The 24,309-nt window shown below is 31.7% G+C and overlaps 1 protein-coding gene across 1 annotated transcript in view; it reads left to right on the forward strand.

Annotated features, from left to right (window-relative positions):
• The window catches only part of LOC145263880 (methylmalonyl-CoA mutase, mitochondrial-like), a 106,621-nt gene that overhangs the window by 30,885 nt on the left and 51,427 nt on the right, over window positions 1-24,309 (forward strand). Inside the window, exon 2 of the mRNA XM_080120962.1 lies at window positions 23,009-23,155. Coding sequence (XP_079977088.1) covers window positions 23,009-23,155 — 147 coding nt within the window. The remainder of the gene's footprint in view (window positions 1-23,008; window positions 23,156-24,309) is intronic.

Below are 24,309 nucleotides of genomic sequence, written 5' to 3' on the forward strand. Positions count from 1 at the left end.
ATTAGTTTTTGCAATTTTTTTAATCAATAAAAGTTATTTTTCCCCAAAAAAAGATTAATTTTTTACCATAAATTGTTAGGTGAAAGTTTTTTTTTTCATGAAAACTTGCATTTTTTTTTTTTTTTTTTTTTTTTTTTTTTTTTTTAAAGAAATTTGTCAGTAAAGGTTTCTCTTTGAAAACGGAATTTTTATTATAAAAAGAACAGATGAATGCTTTACATGAACACTGTAAATAGTTAGGTTAAAGTAGAGAAAAGTTTGATTCTTTTTTTTCATGAGAATGTACAAATTTTTTTTTTTTTTAACAGATATTCAGAAAATAAACAGAAAAATACTTCCATCATTAATTATGCAAAAAAAAAAATAAATAAAATGTTAATTTAGTGTTTCAACATTATGCTTATAAATTACAATAAAACTTGCTGAGTATATGCTGTTTTACAGTTGTCGTAAAAATGGAACGGAAACTTTTGCTCCATTTTAATCTTTCTTAATTTTTTAATTGTGCCCACCCCCAAACGAATATAATCAAAACAGTAACATTCAACAATTGTACTTTATGTATATAAAACACAAAATATTAAAAAAAAAAGTTAATAACGAAAGGGAAATAATTCCATTTTTAAACGAAAAAGTCAGTTTGGTATGTCTTTTTATTTTTTACATTTTTTCCAGCTTACCATTCACATTGGAAATGTCGACATTTATAGGTTGTCGGGTAAACGAATAAACACTCCAATCTACCCATGTTAAGAACGGTTTTTGGAATAGACACCCCTAACCTTGTCAGCATACCCGAAAAGCTATAAAAGTTGACGTGTCGAATGTGAATGATGAGTTGGACGTGATATAAAAATATACCAAATTTAAAAGGGAACGAAATTCAAATTTCCGTTTCATTTTTACAACAACCGTAAAGCAGAGCATTCTATGCAAATTTTACCTAACTTACTGTATTAATGCTATTTTTTTTTAAGCAAAAAAAACAAAAACACATACTTTAGTAAACATTTTCACTAAGAGTTAAGTAAAAATAATTAGTTCATTATATTCTGCGATCATTATTTGATAAATACTGAAATTTTCATTAAAATTAGTTAATTTCCTGGTTTTTGGTGATTTTTTTTTTTTTTTTTAAGTAAAGGGAGGGGGTCAAAATGTTTATACACTTTGAGCGTCGGCATTCATTTTGTCTGTACCTACTATTTTTCGATGAATATTTGATAGGAAAGCGACCAAGTGTGGTTAATTTAAATTAAATTTCAATCACATGGTTACATTATCAATAATCATGTGATTAAACCCATTGAAAATTTACCGATATTGTAAACACATTCTGTGTAGTGGTGAGACCAAAATATCCTTTTAGTGATATCACATGCAGTGTTGGCAACTTAGATTAAAAAAAAAACGCGAGATCAGGAGAAAGAAATCTCCAGAAAATCGCTAGATTTTTAATTTTTATCGTCTGAAATTTTCAAAAATCGCTAATTCACCCCCCCCCCCAAAAAAAAACTCCATATTTTAACTTCCTACCATAAAAAAAATTATAAATATAATATATTCAATATGTAAAATGTTCCGTGTTTTCTCACTATATGTTTCTGGAATTATATTGAAGTGGTTAGCTCCCCAGAAGGCTTACATATTTTATCAGCTAGTTTTACCTGTTTTTTCAGAGAGGGTATTTTTGTTTTTTGCAAGAAACAAATCATAAACTCAAACTTTTTATAATAAAAGTTAAATTGAAATATTCTGCAAATTAAACATCACAATAATGATGCAACATATTTTGAAATTAGAAAAATAAAAAAAAAACAAATTTTGTTTTAGCATGTTAAAAGTATTTAGGTTGGTAGATAATTAAATTCTACTGTATTGGTATAAGTTTGTTTTTCTTTGCTGTTGTTTCTTGCTTTTTACAATTTTCGACTAAATACTTCTAAATTAAGCGGGGTTGCTTAGATCGTATTTTAAACTAAACTTCGGAGGTTGGAATGCCCCCCCCCCTAAAATGTACTTGGAAAAATCGATGTTGTAGCGAGGTTTAAGAATGGTTAGCCAAAAAAAAAAAGTGAAAAACAAAACAAATAATCAATAAATAATTGTTACCAAAGGCAATAAATGCTACTTTTTTTTTTACTTACATGAATGAGTTTATTTTATGTTTTAAAGTATTTTCAAGCGCTTTTCTTTATTTTTTTAATCTAAAATTGCAGGTGTGTGGGTGCCAAATATCTACAGATTTTCTAGAATTCCCTGCTAGATTGCAAACGAAATCTCCAGATCTAGCAGGAAAACCGCTAAATTGGAAACACTGGTCACGTGACGGGAAGCGGTAATAAATAATTGTCCCTAAATAAAAAAAAATGGCCTATCAGTACAAAGAAAACCACCTATTTATTATAGAAAAATTAAGTATAATGTTATAATTAAAACGAAATATATAAAAACACACATGGGTATAGTAAACATATACCAAAACGTGAAAGCCATCCGTCCAGTGGTTCTTTAGACTATTAATACCTCATCAGTAGGCCCTGTATTTAAGAATTCAGGTGGTAAGTCATCTCCCTCTCAGTACAGACCAATTAGTCTCCTGCGTGTCATAAGTAAGTTGCTGGAATCCATATTAAATAAAGTAGTCAGCCACCTAAGCAGAAATAACCTTAGTAACATGCAATATGGTTTCCGTTCTGCTAGATTTACATCAGATGTGCTAACGGTTATATCTCATAGGATTAGTGAATCTCTCGACAAAGGCTTCCTTTCCAGGGCAATTGCTCTGGACATCTTCGATAAGGTATGGCATAAAGGCCTACTTCACAAGATTTCCAGCTATGGTATAACTGGAAATGTTTTCTCAATAATTAAATCATTTCTCTCTGATAGGCTCATAAGAGTAGTGGTTGATGGGCAGAAATCAGAGGCCCATAGTATTAATGCTGGTGTCTGTCCTGGGCCCAACTTTCTTCATGATCTACATCAATGATCTCCCAAAACACATACTTAAATCATTCGTTGACATCTATGCTGATGACACGACCATCTATGGTAACACATCAAAGGCTGTAAATGACAAAGTTCTCTCGGATTCTCTCTCCTCTGATCTTGAGTGTGTGGTACAATGGGGGAAGAGGTGGCTGGTTACTTTTAATGCATCTAAAACCAAGCTCCTATCTTTACATCATCAATGCTCTAATCGCCATCTGGCATCAATGTAAATAGACAGCTCTCATCTTGGAGAGGCTCCATGTTTTGACAAGCTTCTGAGCTTGACCTTTACTCCTGATCTGAAATGGAACACGTACATCAAGTCTAAGATAAGTCCAGGATAATAGTCCACAATAAATAAAAATTAATAAAAACAATACTCATCTCAATAATGAATTCCAATTAAAATGATATATAGTAATGCTGTAATATAAAAAACAAACAAAAAATATACCTGGGCGGAAAATATGCTTAAATATAATATTTTAATGCATTCAAATTTTGTATTTATTATTAAGTCAATTCTCTGTTGTATTATTATATTGTACCCAATATAGAGTAGTGATTTCAAAAGTAAAAAAAAAAAAAAATGATTTGAGTACCTTCAGCTAGAATTGAAACCAAAACATATAGCGCTCCAGCTTTAGTTGTAACCGTTTCAGCTATTGTCAGAATGATAGGAAATAGTTAAAAATAAACCGACTATAATGTATATTTGCGCATATATAATGTATCGGTCTTACTAAAAATGTACGTCTACTTTATGTCCGTCTAATTGCTGCTGCTCCTGATGATTATGAAGCAACTTCTTTAAAGCCACTTCCGGTTTTTGCCAGTGGAAATTATCGTGTGCTATTTAAAAATATATATATATATATATTATCTTCGTTAAAGAAAATACAATAATGTTCGGACAAGTTATCTTTTCCTAAGAATTTGTAAAATACAATAACAGATCTGCATAAAATAAAATTAGAATTATATTTAGTTATTTACACTAGTTTTGGAGGATTCAAAAACAAGAAAAGAATCGAGTTTTCGACCATTCGCAGCTGTTTGTTTTGTTTTTGCGTTAAACATTTTTGTAAAAACATGTTGTTTTTTTGCTTTTTTATTTTCAAAATTAGAGAAATATTAAAATAATAATAAAATACGAGTCAAAAGTAAAAAGGAAAACACTCTGGCCTACAAAAATGCCCGGACGGTCCCATCGACATTTCCAAGTACGGGCGCCTCGGGCGACTATCAGTTATCGAAGTATTCTAAAACGGTTTTTAGTCATATGTAAAACATATAGAAAAAGTAAAAAAAGCGTAATGGAAGATTAGGTGACTACTGACTCGGTGTGAGCAAATAAAACGCTATTGTTTCAGTTTTTTTTTTTTTTTTTTTTTTCACTGTTTTGTGTTCGTTTTTAGTTTTATATTATAATACTCATAAAAATACATCTTTATGAAATATTTATTTATATTTGGCAAGGTTGACTTGAGATGTCCATAAGATAGCGACTGTGAACGATAACGAATGTAAAAAATGAAAATGGAACGGAACACACATTTAAGCGAAACGAGATTATCGCGTCACTAATAATAAGCGTGTATTAATTTTTAACTAATCTGTACTTGTTATGAATATGTTTAAAAAAAAAAAAAAGACACAATAGTGTTCACTTTTGTTTTATTTTTTTGTTGTTTTCTTAGGGGTTTTTGGGGTCGCTGTTGTTGTCGTTTTAAATTTACCGTTTGCATGGTATTAACCCCTGAACGCTTGGACTACGCATGAGCGCGAAGTAGCGTACACAAATTTACATTGGTCGTCGCTCGTCAACAAGTACTTTTCCTAATATTAATGCGACGCGTGTTGTTTACACTGGTCGCCATGTGTTGTTTTCGCGCACGCAAAAACAACACATGGCGACCAGTGAAAACAACACGCAATACACTGGATAATAAACGCATTAATATCAGGAAAAGTACTTGTCATCACTTTAAAGAAACGTGTGGAGGTTGACCTAATGTAAATTCGTTTATGCGCTCGAGCGTTGTACCAGGGTTTAGGTGTTAATACCATGCATTCATGCAAACAGTAATTTTGCGACGGGCTTGAATATCAGATTCGTTGTCAGCGACCCCAAAACCTCCTTAAAAAACAATTGTTATTAAACCACATATTTACATTTTCTTTTGGTTGTTGTTTATTTTTTCGACTAGTCTAAGTTTTACGTAACAATTTAATAAAGAAAACATACCGAAAAAATGAAATGAAATAACTAAAAAATGTTTTTTTTCCTTTTACTTTGGAAACTAAACTAGTTTCGCATAAATATTTAATCAACAAAAAAATACCGTAAAAATGAAATTTCATGTTCCATCTCTGCATAATTACCAAAAGAAAACAATAAAGTAAAAAAAGTAAAAATTTCTTTTTTTTTTTTTTTTCGAAATAGAACTTAATCAACAATCGAGTTTTTTTATTTTATTTATTTTTTTTTTGTAACAATTTTGTTTTTAAATACTGGAAATCTGCATGAAATAAAAATAGAATCAGTTTTTCTTTTTTTTTTTTTTTTGTAATTCTTATGCCCAAAACAATAAGCAATCGCTTTCGAGTCGGCATTCACCTGTAGGCGACTAATAGATAATCCCTTTTATTATTTTTCTAAAACTTTAATCACAATATTATAATGTTAGATAATCGAAACTGTCCCTTAAATTTGAAGAAAACTATTTGTTTATTTTTACGCTAGTTTAATTTTTAATAGTAGATCCCTCACCTCAAAAAAAAAAAAAAAAAAAAAAAAAAAAAAACAAACAGGCAGTGTTCATCAAGTTGCTTCATTCTACAAAATTTTCGGGCAGAAATATTGCGTTCAAATCTATACGTACATAGCAAGCAATCTATACGGACATAGCAAGCAATCTATACGTACATAGATTGCTAGCTATGTACGTATAGATTGCTTGCTATGTCCGTATAGATTGCTTGCTATGTACGTATAGATTTGAACGCAATATTTCTGCCCGAGAATTTTGTAGAATAAAGCAACTTGATGAGCACTGCTTGTTTGTTGTTGTTTTTTTGGAGGTGGGGGATCTACTATTAAAAATTAAACTAGCGTAAAAATAAACAAATAGTTTTCTTCAATTTTAAAGGACAGTTTCGATTATCCAACATTATAATATTGTGATAAAAGTTTCAGAAAAATATTAAAAGGGATTATCTAGCTGTTAGTCGCCTAGGGCGTCCCTACAGGTGAATGCTGGCGCGGCAACAATTGCTTATTGTTTTAGGCATAAGAATTAAAAAAAAACAAAAACTGATTCTATTTTTTATTTTATGCAGATTTACAGCATTTAAAAAAAAAAAAAGACTCCACTGCTGATAAAATTCTATTTGGAAAAAAAAAAAAAACGAAAACAAAAGGAGTTTTTTTTTTTTTTTTTTTTTTTTTTTTTTTTTTTTACATAGGCATAACTACTTATCAAGGCCCAGAGACCACTCCGGGAATAAGGGTTAAGAGTGTACAGCAATTAATTGGACAATATAGTAATCGTCAGTTATGGAAATTCGGTAAATTTGTTAACAAGTGGAATGGCCCATCAAGAACTTGTTTACGTTGGACTTGAAGACAACCATATTGTAGTCAACTGGAAAGCAGGAAAACGGAAGACGATTCCACAGGCGTGCAGTTCTAAGAAAGAAGCTTTGTTCATGGAATCTACGTTTAGGTTTAGGCACAAATAAAGAGTGGGGGGAATTATTGATAGTGTTTTCAACTAGACGAGTGTTTCTTATGAAAGTTTGGCGAGGGGGGGGCATAGATTGAAGCTCAGTCGAACACTTTCCATGAAAATAACGATACAGCAGACAAACTTGCAACATCTCTTCTGTGAGATAGAGGTTGCAAGGAAGAGAAAAGGACATCTCCCACGAGGTCACGAAGTCTATTTTGAACTCTATCAAGGCAGGACAAGTCCTTTCTAGCAGCTCCTGTGGCAACAGTACTCCATCCTTGGACGTATCTGGCTCTTATATAGATAGAGAATTGCATCAGCAGTGAGATATCTACTGGATCGATAGAAGGATCCCACCATTTTTTCAGTAACCTTGGCAACAGATTTGATGTACGAGTTCCATTTAAGATCAGGAGTAAAGATCAAGCCCAGAAGTTTGTCAAAACTTGAGGCCTCCCCAAGACGAGAGCCATTCATTTTAATTGATACCACATGGGGATCAGAACGTTGATGATGCAAAGATAGACGCTTGCTTTTAGATGCATTTAAAGTAAGCAGTCACTCCTTTCCCCATTGTACAACGTAATCAAGATCAGAGGAGAGAGAATCGGAGAGAACTTGGTCGTTTACTGTATTAGATGTGCTGGTAGTGTCATCAGCATAAATGTCTATGATGTGATTTGTAAGATCATTAATGTAGATCAGGAAAAGAGTTGGGCCAAAGATGGGCCCCTGAGGGACTCCAGCATTTATACTGTGAGCTTCTGATTTTTGCCCATCAACTACTACTCTTATGAACCTATCAGAGAGAAATGATTTAATAATTGAGAAGACTATAAGAGAAGTTTTTACTTTTTTTATTTTATTGTTTTCTTTCGGTAATTATGCAGAGATTGAACATGAAATCTAATTTTTATTGTATTTTTTTTGTTTATTAAATCATCATGCGAAAGTACAGCCTAGTTTAATTAAAAAAAAAAATAAATGAAAAAAAAAATATTTCTATGTTATTTCATTTTTTCTGTATGTTTTCTTTATTAAATTGTTACATGAAACTTAGACTAGTCGAAAAAATAAACAACAACCAAAAGAAAAGGTAAATATGTGGTTTAATACCATATAGCCCCAACCAAAAACAATTGTTTTTTAAGGAGGTTTTGGGGTCGCTGACAACGAATCTGAGTGATATTCAAGCCCGTCGCAAATGTACTGTTTGCATGGTATTAACACCTAAACCCTGGGACAACGCGCGAGCGCATAAACGAATTGACATTAGGTCAACCTCCACACCTGTCTTTAAAGTGATGACAAGTACTTTTCCTGATATTAATGCGTTAATCCAGTGTATTGCGTGTTGTTTTCACTGGTCGCCATGTGTTGTTTTTGCGTGCGCACGGCGACCAGTGTAAACAACACGCACGCATTAATATTAGGAAAAGTACTTGTCGACGAGCGACGACCAATGTAAATTTGTGTATGCTACTGCGCGCTCGTGCGTAGTCCAAGCGTTCAGGGGTTAATACCATGCAAACGGTAAATTTACACGGGGTTGAATATCAGGCTCGTTGTCAGCGACCCCAAAACCCCTAAGAAAACAAATTTTATTTACCAAAAAAAAAAACAAAAAAAAAAAAACAAACAAAAGTAAGCACTAGCACTACTGTGTGTTTTTTTTTAACATATTCATAACAAGTATTGATTAGTTAAAAATTAATACACGCTTATTATTATTATTATTATTATTATTATTATTATTATTATTATTATTATTATTGACGCGATAATCTCGTTTCGCTTAAATGTGCGTTCCGTTCCATTTTCATTTTTTACATTCGTTCACAGCCGCTATCTTGTGGACATTTCAAGTAAACCTTGCCAAATATAAATAAATATTTCATAAAGTGATATATTTTTATAAGTGTTATAATATAATACTAAAAACGAACACAAAACAGTGAAAAAGAAAAACAAACAAAAAAAAACAACTGGAACAATAGCGTTTTATTTGCTCACACCGAGTCAGTAGTCACCTAATACGCTTTTTTTTTCTTTTCCTATGTTTTAGAATACTTCGAAAGGCATTAGATACTGCTGCTCTGCTGCTGCTAGTCGCCCGAGGCGCCCGTACTTGGAAATGTCGATGGGACCGTCCGGGCATTTTTGTAGGCCAGAGTGTACTTTTGACTCATATTTTATTATTATTATTATTATCATTATTATTATTATTATTATTATTATTATTTTAAATATTTCCCTAATTCTGAAAATAAAAAAATAAAAAAAAAGATTTTTTTTACAAAAATGTTTAACGCAAAAACAAAACAAACAGCTGCGAATGGTCGAAAACTCGATTCTTTTCTTGTTTTTGAATCCCAAAAACTAGTGTAAATTACTAAATATAATTCTAATTTTATTTTATGCAGATCTGTTATTGTATTTTACAAATTCTTAGGAAAAGATCACTTGTCCGAACATTATATTATTTTCTTTAACAAAGATAATATATATATATATGTTTTAAATAGCACACGATAATTTCCACTGGCAAAAACCGGAAGTGGCTTTAAAGAAGTTGCTTCATAATCATCAGGAGCAGCAGCAATTAGACGGACATAAAGTAGACGTACATTTTTAGTACGACCCTATAATGTATATATAACTGACTATAATGTATATTTGCATACAAGAGTATGTTAAGTTGACTTATGCCTGCAAAGTTCCATTTCTTTTTTCAATTTTGACCCCCACAGGAGCTAAAAACTTGGAAAAGTATGGTTCACAAAATTGCAATCATTTGACCCTTCTCGCACCTTTGCATCTCTGAGGAGATGCAGTTTGAATATATGAACACAGACATAGTGAGTTTTATAAATTAGATTATGTGGTTTTCCAATGTTTTCATTTTAACTTATGCTTTCAACAAAATGTGGCTCAATTTTCTTTTTTCTGTTTATTTGCCTCCCTACAACTATTTAATAATCATAGAAAAGTATTTTTGGTCTTAATTAAAATAATTAAGAATTATTGAAATTAAAAAAAAAAAAACTTATTTTTATAATTTCATAGACATATTTCTTATAAAATTTCAAATAACATAAAAACTTATTTTTAAAATTTTGTTATTAAAAGTAAAGACTGTGTTATTTTTATCTTCAATAATGTCCTTTTCACATATATTTTGTTTCAATAAATCGCTTCACAATAAAAGTACTTAGGAACAGCAAAAGTGCAGGAACACATTTGCCTTGTCATTGTTTCTAGTAGCGCTACACCAGAAGTTAGGAAGTACGTTAGCCGACTATAACCAAAAAAATGAAAGATCTTTTTTGATACTGAATAGGAAATAAAAATTTGGAAGTCTTATTTTTTTGTAGAATCATCTTGAATGTATCACAAAAGAAAAAAAAAAAAAACAAGGAAATGACTAAGTGTGTGTGTGTGTTGTGGGGGTCTCTCTACTTTTTTGTTTGTTCCCAAAATTTATAAATATATGACCTGTGCTAAGTCGTCTTACATACCATGACTGGCAAATCTCAGAATTGTCATTTCTTTTAATAAATACTAAGATTGGAAAATCATAACGTATGTGTGTATATATATATATATATATATATATATTTAGTAATGTGATTGATAATTTAAAATTAAAAAAAATCAAATTATAATTAAATTAAAAATCCGTTTCATAAGAAGGAACAACAACAAAATCAATTATCTGTACAATCGTTTCGGAAAATTTGCTGACGAGGAGACCTTGCTTATTAAAAAACTATATGTAATAATTATTGTTCGTAACTGGATGTCTACCACAATAAAAAGCACTGTTTTCCGAAACGATCGTACAGATAATTGATTTTGTTGTTGTTCCTTCTTATGAAACGGATTTTTAATTTAATTATAATTTGATTTTTTTAAATTTTAAATTATCAATCACATTACTAAATATTGAATTAGCTCTAGGATATTTACCTATCGAGCTTATTATATATCTAAATTACAACGGGCACTTTCTCTTTCCTGTATTTTAATTAAACTGGTAATTTCACTGTTACATTAAAATACACTCAGCTCTTTAGAATATAGCTCTAATCTCCTTTAAATTATATATATATATATATATATATATACTTGTTTATTGTTATATAAACATGCTCACATCCCGCTGCTACAAATAGCCACTTGTTTCAATCAAACAACAGATATCATCAGGCAGCGACTAAGTCGCTGCCTGATGATATCTGTTGTTTGATTGAAACAAGTGGCTATTTGTAGCAGCGGGATGTGAGCATGTTTATATAACAATAAACAAGTATTATCAGCTCTTTTTATTGAGCACTATCTAACAACCTCGTTGAATTCATTAGTCCATTACTTTTGAATATAAAAAAACCAGAGTGTATATATATATATATATATATATATATATATATATATATATATATATATATATTTTAAGGGGGAATTTGATCTGGTGTCTAAAACAGCAACGTTTATTTTAATGTATTAATACTCTAAAAGAACAGTGCTCATAGTACTGAAGATATCTAAAAAGCTCAGTAGGTATATTTATCCTAGAGCTATATATTATTATATTGTGTATAAAGATTGATAATTGTAAATTATGAATCAGTTTCATAAGGTGAAAACAAACAAAATCAAATTTGAGTGTACGATCGTTTCAGAAACGATATTAATTTTATTAAAATTGACAATAATTGAAAATAATGTTCCATCGAACATAGTCTCCTCATCAGCACAAAGGCGGGTGGGTTGTGGGAAGTTTAAGACCCGAAAATATGACTAGCATTTTTGTAGATTTTGTAAAACTTTTTTCATTTTGCAAATAGACCTGTTTTTTATTTTAATATTCTAGGTTTTTATTTTTTATTTTATTTTATTTTTGTTTTTTAATCTATAAATATAAAAGCGAAAATATATGTTTGTATGTGTGTTCGCGTTTTCTGTATGTCTACAAAAGGCTTTTTTCAGAGAAGCGGTCGGTCGCCTAACAATTTTTTAAAACTTTTTATATCACATATAACAACGAAGCTCGCCTGTCGATTTAATTTGCTCGAGTTTGGGAAGATAGATATTCAACATTTGTCGCTCGCCGCATGTGGGTTAGTCTTTTTCCTATATAACATCTTGGGAAGCATTCCCGCAGTAAATGAAATACTATCCCGCAGTCAAACTTGACCTCATTAAGTCATTAAAACAGGCACCTGCCAAATCCAAGTAATTAAATAAATTCAAACGTGTTTCTGTAATATCTCGCGGTGGGGCAATGGTTAACGTCGTACGTTTTTTTTTCTCACACTTTAATTTACAACTTTGCCTCAAGGGTGCGGGTTCGATCCTCATACTTACCTACCAAAACATTTTTTTAACCCCCCCCCCCCCGGAGTTTCCACACACACCTCCAAACACCCGGGCAACGTCAGGTACCTTCGCTAGTAACAAATAAAGCACATTTTTTTTAACGAAAAATGTGCTTTCTTTAATTTAAACTTTTTATTTTTATGGAACTTTTTAAAAAAAAAAAAATTTTTTTTTTTTTTATTACATTTTCACTCCAAACAACGCATGTTGCCACTTTGATGTAGGGGGCTACTATGAGGAACATAAGCTGTAGGGGTACTATGTAGGGAGTTGGGCAGCAAGATGTTGGTTCATGTTACACTTGAACTTCTGCATGTCAGTACAGTTGGAGAAGCAGAGACCTGGAAGGGAATTTCAAAGTCTAGCAGTTCTGGGGAAGAAACTATTGGAGTAGAAGGCTTTCTTACATCTAGGGATCTCTACTGTGAAGGGGTGGGATTTAGCTGCTTGTCGGGTTTGTTGGGGGTATTTACGTTGAGTGGGTACAAGTGCTTGCATTTCTTCAGAGCATTCACCGTTAAAGTACTTGTAGAGCAGGCAGAGGGATGCAACGTTTCGTCGATGGGACAGAGACTGAAGCTTAGATGACAGTTCAGGATCTATCAGGTTGGCGACTCTCTTTTGAACCTTGTCTAGGAGGGAGAGACTAGTAGCAGATGCACCAGCCCAAATATGACAACAATACTCCATACATGGGTGAATTGTGGCTTTATAGAGGTACAGAATACTTTCGGGTGTTAGTAGCTTTCTAGCACAGTAGAGAGAACCTACCTTCTTCATAGCGGTCATGGCAATACTCTCAATGTAATTTTTCCAACTCATATTTCCTGTGAACGTTAGGCCAAGGAGTTTAAAAGATGTACTTTCAGATAAAGAGTCATTGGCCATTGCTATTGGTGGTAGAGAAGGTTTCTTATAATTATTGAAGGAAACAAGTTTAGTCGTGGCAGCATTGAATGACTATCCATTTTTGTCCCCATTCCACTACAGATCGGTGGTCATCCTCTAGTATTTCTGCCCTTTCTTTAGATATGTGTTCATTTGTTTTCCTGTCGTGTCTGTTATAGAGCATGGTCTCATCAGCATATATACCCATCTCACAGACAATTTTGTCAAGGAGGTCATTTATGAATATTAGGAATAATAGAGGTCCAAGGATAGACCCTTGAGGCACTCCCGCATTTATATCATATTGTTTAGATGTAAGACCATCGAGGACAACCTGGATTTTTCTCTTATCTAAGAAAGATTTAATTATGTTAAGTATTCTTCCAATGATACCGTATGATCTGATTTTCCTGAGAAGACCTTCATGCCATACCCTGTCAAAAGCCTTTGATATATCTAGAGCTACTGCTCTACCCTCCCCTGCTTTGTCAAGTGAATGGTATATACGCTTGGAGATTAGTTAGAATGTCTGCTGTGGAACGGGCTTGCCTAAATCCATATTGTTGGTCGGTCAGAAGTTTAGCATCTGTAAGGTGATGAACTAGAGCTTGGTTAATTATGAACTCAAATATTTTGGCGAAAAGTGGGAGGAGGCTAATGGTGTGGTAATTTACTGGGTTAGTTCTTTCGCCAGAATTCTTGAAAACTGGTTCCACAGAAGCAGTTTTCTAGCAGGCAGGAAAACAAGATTCATTAAGGCATTTGTTGTAAAGTTTGGAGAGGATTGGAGCTACTTCGGCGGAGCACTTTTTTTATAGCACAGCCGGAATGGGATCAGGTCCACATGCTTTTGAAGTGTCAAGATTTTTATGATAGCATGCACTTGAGAAGGAGTGATTTTCAGATAGTCTAGTGTGGCATCTGTCCGCAAAATAAAAAGTCCGGGAAAGGGTGGTTAGCAGGGTCCATTGTGGAGTTTGAGGCAAACCGACTGGCAAGCATGTTAGCCTTCTCGGTTGCCGAGCAAACAACCTCATGATTGTTGGATAGTGGGGGAATTGTTGATTGCCCATTATTTACTACACTGTTGTAGATTTTCCAAAAGTCACGGGTTCCTAATTTCTGTGCCTTGATGCATTTTTTAGTGGTTTCAGTAAATTTTCTCTTAGCTGTTGCTATTTCTTTCTTACAGTTACTTCTGGCTTCTATATACTTCTCTGTTTGAACTGGATTTATGTTGGTTAAATCTGTGGTACACGTGCTGCCTTTGCGCGATGGCAGCTGCACATGTGGAAGTAAACCATTGTGGAGAGTGGGGCTTGCTATAAAATTTCCGCTTGGGAACATATGTTTCAATTGCTGTTTTGAACCATTCAGTGGTCTCATTTGCGCAAATGCAAGCCTCAAGGGAGGAGGCAATTTGATTTTGTTTGAGTTTTGTCCTGGTTTAAGCGTAATTTTAGATTGTACTGTCATTTTTTTTTTTTAAGAGTTTCAGTTTAGGTAAGGGATGCTGAACAAGTAGTTATGCAGAATACCAGGCATGCAACAAGTAGACCATCAGCTGACCTTCCATCTACCAGGACTGTGGACTCAGGAAAGCCCACCGGGGATAAGTGCAGGGTCCCTTTCAATGCGCAACATGGCACTACAAACATCCCGATATTATTCAACTGTTGATGGAGCAGCCGCTGTAAGTGCTACCCAAGAGTTAGAGCACCTGTACTACCAGTCGGGAACAGCAGCCACGAACTGTCAATTTGGTACATTCAACCTGTCAGATAATGGTCAACCCAATCTACTTGTATTGGCATTATGGTGTTCAAGCACTCCCAAGCGCCCAGTTTAGAGGGGGGTGGGATGTGTCGGGAGAAGGAGAAAACGGCGTTCATTGCCCTAGTCAGGAAACAAGATCGACCACTGAGTGTTTCTGTCGAATCCCTGTGCTTCGACCTCTACGCCTGGCTAATAGGCAAAGAAGGAGTATGGAAGCTGAGCGATAGACAGTGCCTATCTACTCCTTAAGCAGTTTAGGTTTGCAGACCTAAAAATTTTTTAAAATGCATGTTCTTAAAAATTCTTGACATGTTGAATTTATGCAAATTCTGGTTGTGAAGTCAAATTGTTTTATGACTTTCATACTTTTCTTATACAACACAGATTTTTATACAGAAAGTGATGTAATAAAAATTTCTAAAAAGTGCATTGAGATTTAATTAGGTTATAATATCAAAAGAATAAACAACATTTGATGGCGATGGTAAACAGTTTCTTTGACATTTTTAGAAATCTTAAGTATACACTATATACACAAGAAATCAACATATGTTCATTAGGATACATTTCAAATGAAAAATCTGTTTTACTGAAACATTTGTATAATAATGAACATCAAAGTATTTATTTAGATTTTTCTTTCATAATCTTTCTTTCTAAAATATATGATGCATTTTTCATCTTATTTTTTGAAAGTTTATAAGATATTTCTGTTTCAGTTATTGGATCAACTGAGCTAATAATATCAGAATATTTCAAAATTGATATATTTGGATGTGATGGATAATAGAAAGATGGAGAGGAATCATTTGGTTGTAAAAATGTCACTTTCACCATTATCTGGATTTTTGTCAAGTACACATCCTAACCACCAATTCCTCTCATAAAGTTCTGTCACAAATCCGTTAATGTCTTCGAACTCTATATTGTTCTGTTTTCTAAATGTTTGCTTCCTTTGTTCATTCTGTAGTTGAGGAATATAAGAAATGTATTCCTGAAATATTTTTTATTGCATAAAAATAAACTGCCTTGGCGTCATTATTTGTTTATTATAGGGTTGCTGCAGGCTAGCTTTTGCTGCTAACCTTTTTACAGTGCGACCTAACCCATCACATGGTCCTTTCCCACAAGAAGTGGTAAAAAAGTGCCACTCTGCATCAATACCAAAATCAGATTTATGGTTGCACAGATTTACAAAGTTCTTTTAAAATTTTATAATGTGTAACAGCCCCATCAGAGAAATATATCATTTTTTGTACATTAAAATTTATAATTTCTTTTAATTTTTCTATAACCTTTCTTTGAAACAAATGGACAGCTACTGCATCATGCTTAAGACAATCAGATATTATAACAAAATTAATATGCTCAAGGTCAATTCTATTTCTATAGTAGCAGATGAATGGGTGCAACGTAGCTTGATCATTATTCCAGCTGAATCTTGATTTGAGCTGAATCTTGCAAAATAAATGAATAATTCTCAGAAAAATCTGCTATTGCTAAGACTTCACCAAAGTTTAAAGAACCTTTTATATCAGAACAAAATTTTGATTGTGCTTTGGCAATGAAATTATGCTTCTTCAATTTTTGAAGGCCTGCATGGAAAGTTTCAATAAATTCCTCTGTAGATTGTGATAGTTTGTAGAATGATTCTATCAGTTGATAACCACTGTTTGTATACAAAATCATCAATTGAGTTTTCAAAAAAACTCTTCTTGCATAACAAAATCATCCATCAGTTTGTTGCAAGATGAGCAGTCACCCAAGTAACAATTTGTCGATGCTTCATTGCATGTAACAGCAAGTATGCATTGGTTGTAATCTGTCAAATGATGACTTTCTCCTTCAGTCAGTTTAGCCTGAGGAGATCCTGTAATCATCAACTTTATATTCTGATGGACTGTGCAAATGCAAACAGTATGAGTCCTGGCACCACCTGCTAGCACGCATTCTTTTGGCCTAAGCTCGGCGAATTTAGAAAATCCTATTTTCTCTTGGTGCTTTGATGTGAATAATTTAAATGCCTCTTTCAGGTTACAGAGAATAAGATAATTTTGTGCCTGAACCCGTTCCCCATCCTTTAAAACAGTCTTGTAATCATTTTTCCCAGGCATCACTTGACTGACTTCTTCACTTTTGTAAAACTGCTTTACTTTATTAATTGTATCTTGTGGAAATCTAGCTTTTTCGTGTATTTGGCAAAGATAAACTTGTGAATGAGGAAGGAATCTTAACAAAATATATTTAAATCGATCGAAATTACTATTTATTATGAAAGATAAGAGTTCCAATAAATATAAAATATTTATTTTTTTTACATTTTAAATGCACAAATTGGACAAAAACTTACCTTGAATTTGGAATTAAAAAATTAATCCTTTTTTTAAAATAACGTTTTTTTTCTCCCGTTGAATTGTGAAGAAAAAAAACTTCCTAAAAGTTCATTAATTTTTAAAACATTAAAACTCCGTTACTTCAAAATGTTCCATTACGACATAGATTAAAAAAAAAACTTTAAATTTTATTTTAATATTAAGTTATAATATAAACACGACTCTTGCCATCTATTTCATCGCCAGATTAAAGACTATTGAAAAATATTATTGTGCGAAAAATTAGCTATTTCAAAGATCACTACGGTTTCTAGTTTGCCCCTTTTTACCAAATAAAGTATGGAAACCCATAATTAACCAAAGGAACAGTCGTAAATATTTAGTAAAACCGTATTTTATAGTTACTATATAAATGTTTATGATATTACTAATCATTAAACTGTAAAACTTAAAGCCTAACAAAATTATAACAAATATTATTTATTAGTTGTCATTTGAAGAAAATAAACAAAGGTTTTTAAAAACGCATTAAGTCGCTTCTGCGGTTCCATATTTCGTAAAGTAAACACAAGTTTGACGTCACGGGATTATGTGCAGAATTCTTCACAAACGTTTGGAGATCCCTACAAAACACCCTACTCTCTCCATGTTAAGAATGGCTTTCGAAATAATGTTATTTCAGCACAGTAGCTAAAATACATAGGTACAAAAAATAGGCAAAAGAAACAAATTGTTTACAAAATAGGGTATCGATTTACTATAATGTTGTAACTAAAAAGTGAGCACCCCTTACAAATGACGAAATATTAACTTTGATTTTTTTTTTCTTTAATAATCTTGCATATAAGTGTCAATTCAATAATAATCCACTGAAAATAGCTAGAAACCGAACAGAAAATATTTTTAGTAGGAGTGACGCTCCTACGGGTTCACCATTTTGATAAAAATATCTACTAAAATTCTACATAAAATTAATGAAAATAGAACTTACATTTTTATGGTGACTGACAAAATGTCAATCTTGTAGCATGAATTTTAGTGTCATATCTGTTCCAAGTCAAACTCAACTGTCAAAACGATTTCAATAAAAATTTTTTATAATTTTTTGCTTTTTATCTTCACGAATCCCTCTACTACATATATTGAGAACTTATTTTTATAACAGGCAGTTGTCACATGTAAAGGGACGGTGACTTCAAAACTTAAGAGATGTCTAACATAGAGGTGATAAAAGTTTCACTTACTGAAAAACCAAAGTATTTTAATATCTTTTAGCACTTTCTTGTCTGAAGGACTGGACAGGAAAAAGGTTTTATGGGGGGGATTTTCACACAGCTAAAATAAATCCACATCATATTTTTATGTTCAGCTTTTATTTCCATCTTTTAATACAAACAAAATGTTTAACATTTTTTGGAATTGTTTTATCACATAAGTTTAAAATACTAATTTTCATTGGTTTAAGTTTTCTGATTCCATACCTAAAAAAAGTTCTAGATGTTCTGATTAACTGCCTCAGCACTAATTATATCACTATTTTCCATAACAAAATCTGTGTTGCATTAAAAAAACAAAAACAAAAAATAAAACAAATGAAGAAAATTCAGTTTCATCATTTTTTTTTTTTTTTTTTTTTTTTTTAACTTTTTGACCATGGTCTTAATGTAAATATTAATCAACATCCAAATAGCTTTGCAAAGATATCAAACTTGACCATATTAGGAAATATCAAAATGTTTTATATGAAGTCGCAGATACTACGTTCTGCCAATTTTGAATTTGCCCACTTCTTTAAAACGCTTGCAACGATAGTTCTAGTGAAATGTCCATCATGAAATTTGGAATATATACTGTCATAAGATAGACAAATCTATCAAAATTTAAAAGAAATTGAAACAACGATTTTTGAGATAATTCAGGCTAAAAGTTGAGGTCAAGGTTAACTTTCTTAATTCGACTTTGAAAAAAATATTCCCAGATAAAATTAAAGATCTATCCAAGTACTTTAAAATGATATATGAATGAACTTTGTAGGCCCATAAACAATAGAGATATCATCTTTTAAAGTTGGTCAAGTCTTCATAAAAATTCACATTTTTGTAAAAGGTCAAGGTTATATATCAGGAACTCTTTGACCTTGAGATGTTTAACAAGTGCCATACAATTCCTTTCATGGAGATCTAGAAGTGTAGCAAATTTGAAAAAAAAAAAAAATCAGTGTCCGACATGGTTTTACCCCCTGTTGACTTGCCATGGAATGAGTTATATATAGAAAATATAATAAAAAGTAATTCATAGATATCTATGGTGAGAGAGTCCTACTACTTTCACAAAGTTTACCAATACTGCCATCACTACTATTAATATTATTACCAATCCATTGATCACTATTATTATTATTAATAATAGTGATAATAATAATATTGATGATAAAATAATAAAGTAAAAAAAATAATCAAATAAAAATATTATTATTAATATTAAAATAATAACAATAGTAATAACATTATAAACAATAAATGTATGTATAAATAATAATAATAATAATAATAATAATAGACCCACATATATATAAATAATAAAAATTACAGAAGCAAAAAATCTAAAAAAACTAGGAGGAGAGGGAGAAGGAATGGATTGATTTTAAGGTGAATTTAGGAAAACTCGTCTCGGGAAAACTCGTCTCCGGAAAACTCGTCTCGGGAAAACTCGTCTCCGGAAAACTCGTCTCGGGAAAACTCGTCCCCTTTCGCTAGGTAGGAAAACTGGTCCCTTATTGAATAAATATCGATTTTATGATCGTTCTTGAAGGAGATATTGCTTTTTAAAATAGACTATAGCCCCCGCAGCTAATATTTAAAAAAAAATATTTTTATTTGTGTAATGTTTTTTTTGTTTTTTTTAAATAAAATCGATTGCCCGTTTTCTACCTAACTGGCTAAGTTCTTAGTGGTTTCACTTATTTTAAAGCGTTTATTATGTTCATACAAAGTTAATTACAATTTTTTTGTTTCTTATTTTAACGATGTTTTTTGGAGTCATAAAACAATAATAAAAAAACAAAAAAAAATTAAAAACTGGGAGCGTTACTTTTTTGTTTTTGTTTTTTAATTATGATAGTTTTTTGTTGTTATGTTTTTGTTTTCTCTCATACCAAATGCACTCATGCGTTATTTAAAATTATAATTTTATCAATTATCAACATTTATTGTCGTCCTGTCAAATTTTGCAAAAATTAACTAATAAATTAAAAGCGAAATATTTTTTTGGCGCGTGAGATGCCATGTGCTAACAATCTCTCGTTAACTAATTTTTAATTTTTTAAATTTTTACTTCAAAATTCTAAAATCAATCATTCAGAGAAAAAGTAATCACTAAATAAATTTATTAATCAATTTTCTTGAAAACTCCGCTATCGTTTATCAAGAATCTTTTTAATTTCATTTTTTGTTGGTTGTTTTTCGGAGGGAGATATAGTTTTACCCCCCCCTCTCTAAATTATATTTTAAAAAATATTAAAATTTGGGTTTGTATTACTGTACACATAGATTCGAAAAAGTAGTTAAAAAAACAAATATATAACAAATAAATGTTATCAAAGACAAGATAAGTTGGGTTACCCGATAAGTTACTTTTCTACCAAACTGGATATAATTCTCGTGTTTTTATTCAATTTAACATGTTTATTCAGCTCGAAAAACATGCAGTGTTTACCGATGTATTGGAAAATTCAAAATGGCGGCCGACTCTCTCTTAAACACGGTAAGTTCGGGAAAAGGTGTTATAAATAATAAACTAGACAAAATACTGTTAAAAAACAACCGAATATATGTCAACTTATGTCACAGTAACATATATTGAGCGAGTTTCTAACAGTATTTTGTCTAGTTTATTATTTATAATACCTTTTCAATATATGTTACCGTGACATAACTTGACATATATTCGGTGGTTTTTTAATAGTATTTTGTCTAGTTTATTATTTATAACACCTTTTCCCGAACTTACCGTGTTAAAGAGAGAGTCGGCCGCCATTTTGAATTTTCCAATACATCGGTAAACACTGTATGCTTTTTGAGCTGAATAAACATGTTAAATTAAATAAAAACACGAAAATTATATCCAGTTTGGTAGAAAAGTAATTTATCTTGCCTTTGATAACATTTATTTGTTATATATTTGTTTTTTGACAACTTTTTCGAATCTATGTGTACAGTAATACAAACCCGAACTAGAAATAATGTGCGGTATATCACATCTTAGGGGTCTTGATAATCGCTAAAAAATAGAAAATTAAAGAAATTACTGAGGGAGATTTGGTTTTAAAAAGAAAATAATAAATTTTAATATTTTTCAAAATATAATTTAGAGAGAGGGAGAGAGAGTGGGGGGGTTAAAACTATATCTCCCTCCGAAAAACAACCAACAAAAAATGAAATTAAAAAGATTCTTCATAAACGATAGCGGGATTTTCAAGAAAATTGATTAATAAATTTATTTAGTGATTACTTTTTCTCTTAATGATTGATTTTAGAATTTCGAAGTAAAAATTTAAAAAAATTAAAAATTAGTTAACGAGAGATTGTTAGCACATGGCATCTCTCGCGCCAAAAAAATATTTCGTTTTTAATTTATTAGTAAATTTTTGCAAAATTTGACAGGACGACAATAAATGTTGATAATTGATAAAATTATAATTTTAAATAACGCATGAGTGCATTTGGTATGAGAGAAAACAAAAACATAACAACAAAAAAACTATCATAATTAAAAAACAAAACAAAAAAGTAACGAAAAATCAATCGCTCCCTGTTTTTTAATTTTTTGGTTTTGTTTTTAATTATTGTTTTTATGACTCCAAAAAACATCGTTAAAATAAGAACAAAAAAAAAATTGTAATTAACTTTGTATGAACATAATAAACGCTTTAAAAGAAGTGAAACCACTAAGAACTTAGCCAGTTAGGTAGAAAACGGACACTTAGAAAATCGATTTTATTTAAAAGAAAAAAAAAAGAAAAGAAAACATTAAACAAGTAAAAATATTTTTAAAAAATATTAGGGGGGGGGGCTATAGTCTATTTTAAAAAATAATATCTCCTTCAAGAATGATCATAAAATGTGTTTTCAATCGGTATTTATTCAATACGGGACCAGTTTTCCTACCTAGCGAAAGGGGACCAGTTTTCCGGAGACGAGTTTTCCGGAGACGAGTTTTCCCGAGACGAGTTTTCCCGAGACGAGTTTTCCCGAGACGAGTTTTCCGGGCACCTTTTAAGGTACAATGGTACTAAAAATAAGGTTAAGAAGGGGGGTCAAATTACGTAGCCTGGTAAGTTAAATGAAAAGGTTGTGAAGGCTGGAGGGGGGGGATAACAACTTCATAAAAAGGTTTTCCTTATTATCGGGGGGGGGGGATAATATGGTTAAGGTAAAGAAGTTAGGTAGCAGGGAAGGCTGAGATATGATTTAGAAGAGGATTGGTTTGGAGTTTAGAATAAGAGGTGAATGCAGTATTTAGGAGTCTTTGTGTTAATTAAGGTGTGTATAGGTTAAGTTATGCTGTTGTTAGGCCATTTGGCAATGTGGAATTTCCTTTTGTGGGGATATTGTCTGAAGATCTCATTTTTTAATGCTCATACAGGCTACGGATGGATTATTGATAGCCTGAAGAATCCTATATTTTCGGTGGTGCAAAGGGGGCAGGTCTTGGAGGTTGGGTCGTAAGATTTTTTAACATCAATGATCGATCAGATGTCAAAGTAATGTTGACCAAAATGTGTCCTTTTTGTAGTTGTTGGTTCTGGGGTGCAGGAAATCTAATTGATCCTTTTTAATATTTTATAATTAAATTTTTTTTCTTATGCTTTTTTTTTTTTTTTTTTTTTTTTTTAATCTCCTTTAGATTCTGTGGTCAACCAGTGCCAGTTGGTGTGGCAACCCGAGGCGACATGCACATAAGGAGCCGATTCACCCAGATTGGAAAAAGGGGGCCACAAAAGAATTAAAGGGCAAAAATCCTGACGATGTGCTCATTTGGAAGACACCTGAGGTGCGTACCAGGATAAAGCTTGCTTTATCTTCTCTGTAAGAGTAAAGCAGCAATTATTTATGGCTTGAAATAAAGATTCTTTTTATTTGGTTTTGTTGACGTAAATAGATGGAGCTGTTTGATTGACAAAATTAATGAAGATATTTATTCAGCTATTAAAGTACACTTACAAAGTGCAAGTGCCCGTCTCTCTCTCTCTATCTATCTATATATATATATATATATATATATATATATATATATATATATATACATTAGAAATATTTCAACTTTTTAAAAAAGAAAAAAAAATCAGATTTTCTTCCTTCTATTAAAATATTTTGCATTTTTAACGTGTTCTAAAAACAGTTGCTTACAAGAGCTTTAATACTAATTCCCATATAGATATCTTTATGTATGTATATATGCATATATGGATCTAATATATATATATGTGTGTGTGTATTCCAGGTTAAGAATGTATTTGTAGAATAAAATCAGAAGTTCACCTACTTAAGTACTCTTACAAAGTGCAAGTGGTATCTTATATATATGTTTGTTTGTGGTGAAAATGTTATATAAAACAAAAAAAGTATCTTGCCCTACTTCAGTATTGAGCACTTTTGTATGAACCTCATTAAAACTTCATTGATTGCTTCCTCCTATGGAAAATAATAACCCGAAATAATATATACAAACAAATAATTAGGTGTGCATATATATATATATATATATAAAGGATTCATTCCTAAACTAATGAACTAATCATTATGAATTTTAAAACATATCTGCTAGGTGTAAAAAGTGATAATGTGTGCTATATTTTAATTTGTTATAGAACTGTTTATATAATGTGTCTATATAATGACGTCTCGGAGATGTACGTGTGTAGATATTTTTCATAGTGAACTGTCATCTACTGTTGTATTTGTGTGTGTGTGTGTGTGTATATTTGTGTTTAGCAGCTTGTGTTGTCTAGCATTGTACCTGTGTGTACCATCTGTTTTTTTTTTTTTACTTGGGAGTCACCACTAATCAAGGCCCGAAAGCCACTCGAGGATAAGGGTTAATGAATGTAAGGTGGTAGTATAGAAATCGTTAATGGTGTAAATTAGGTAGAATTTGATTATTTATGGGGAAGGCTTAACAAGAATTTGTTTACATTGGATTTGAAG

Source organism: Euprymna scolopes, chromosome 39 (assembly GCF_053919585.1).
Source record: "Euprymna scolopes isolate OS-2025 chromosome 39, ASM5391958v1, whole genome shotgun sequence".
Lineage (NCBI taxonomy): Eukaryota > Metazoa > Mollusca > Cephalopoda > Sepiida > Sepiolidae > Euprymna > Euprymna scolopes.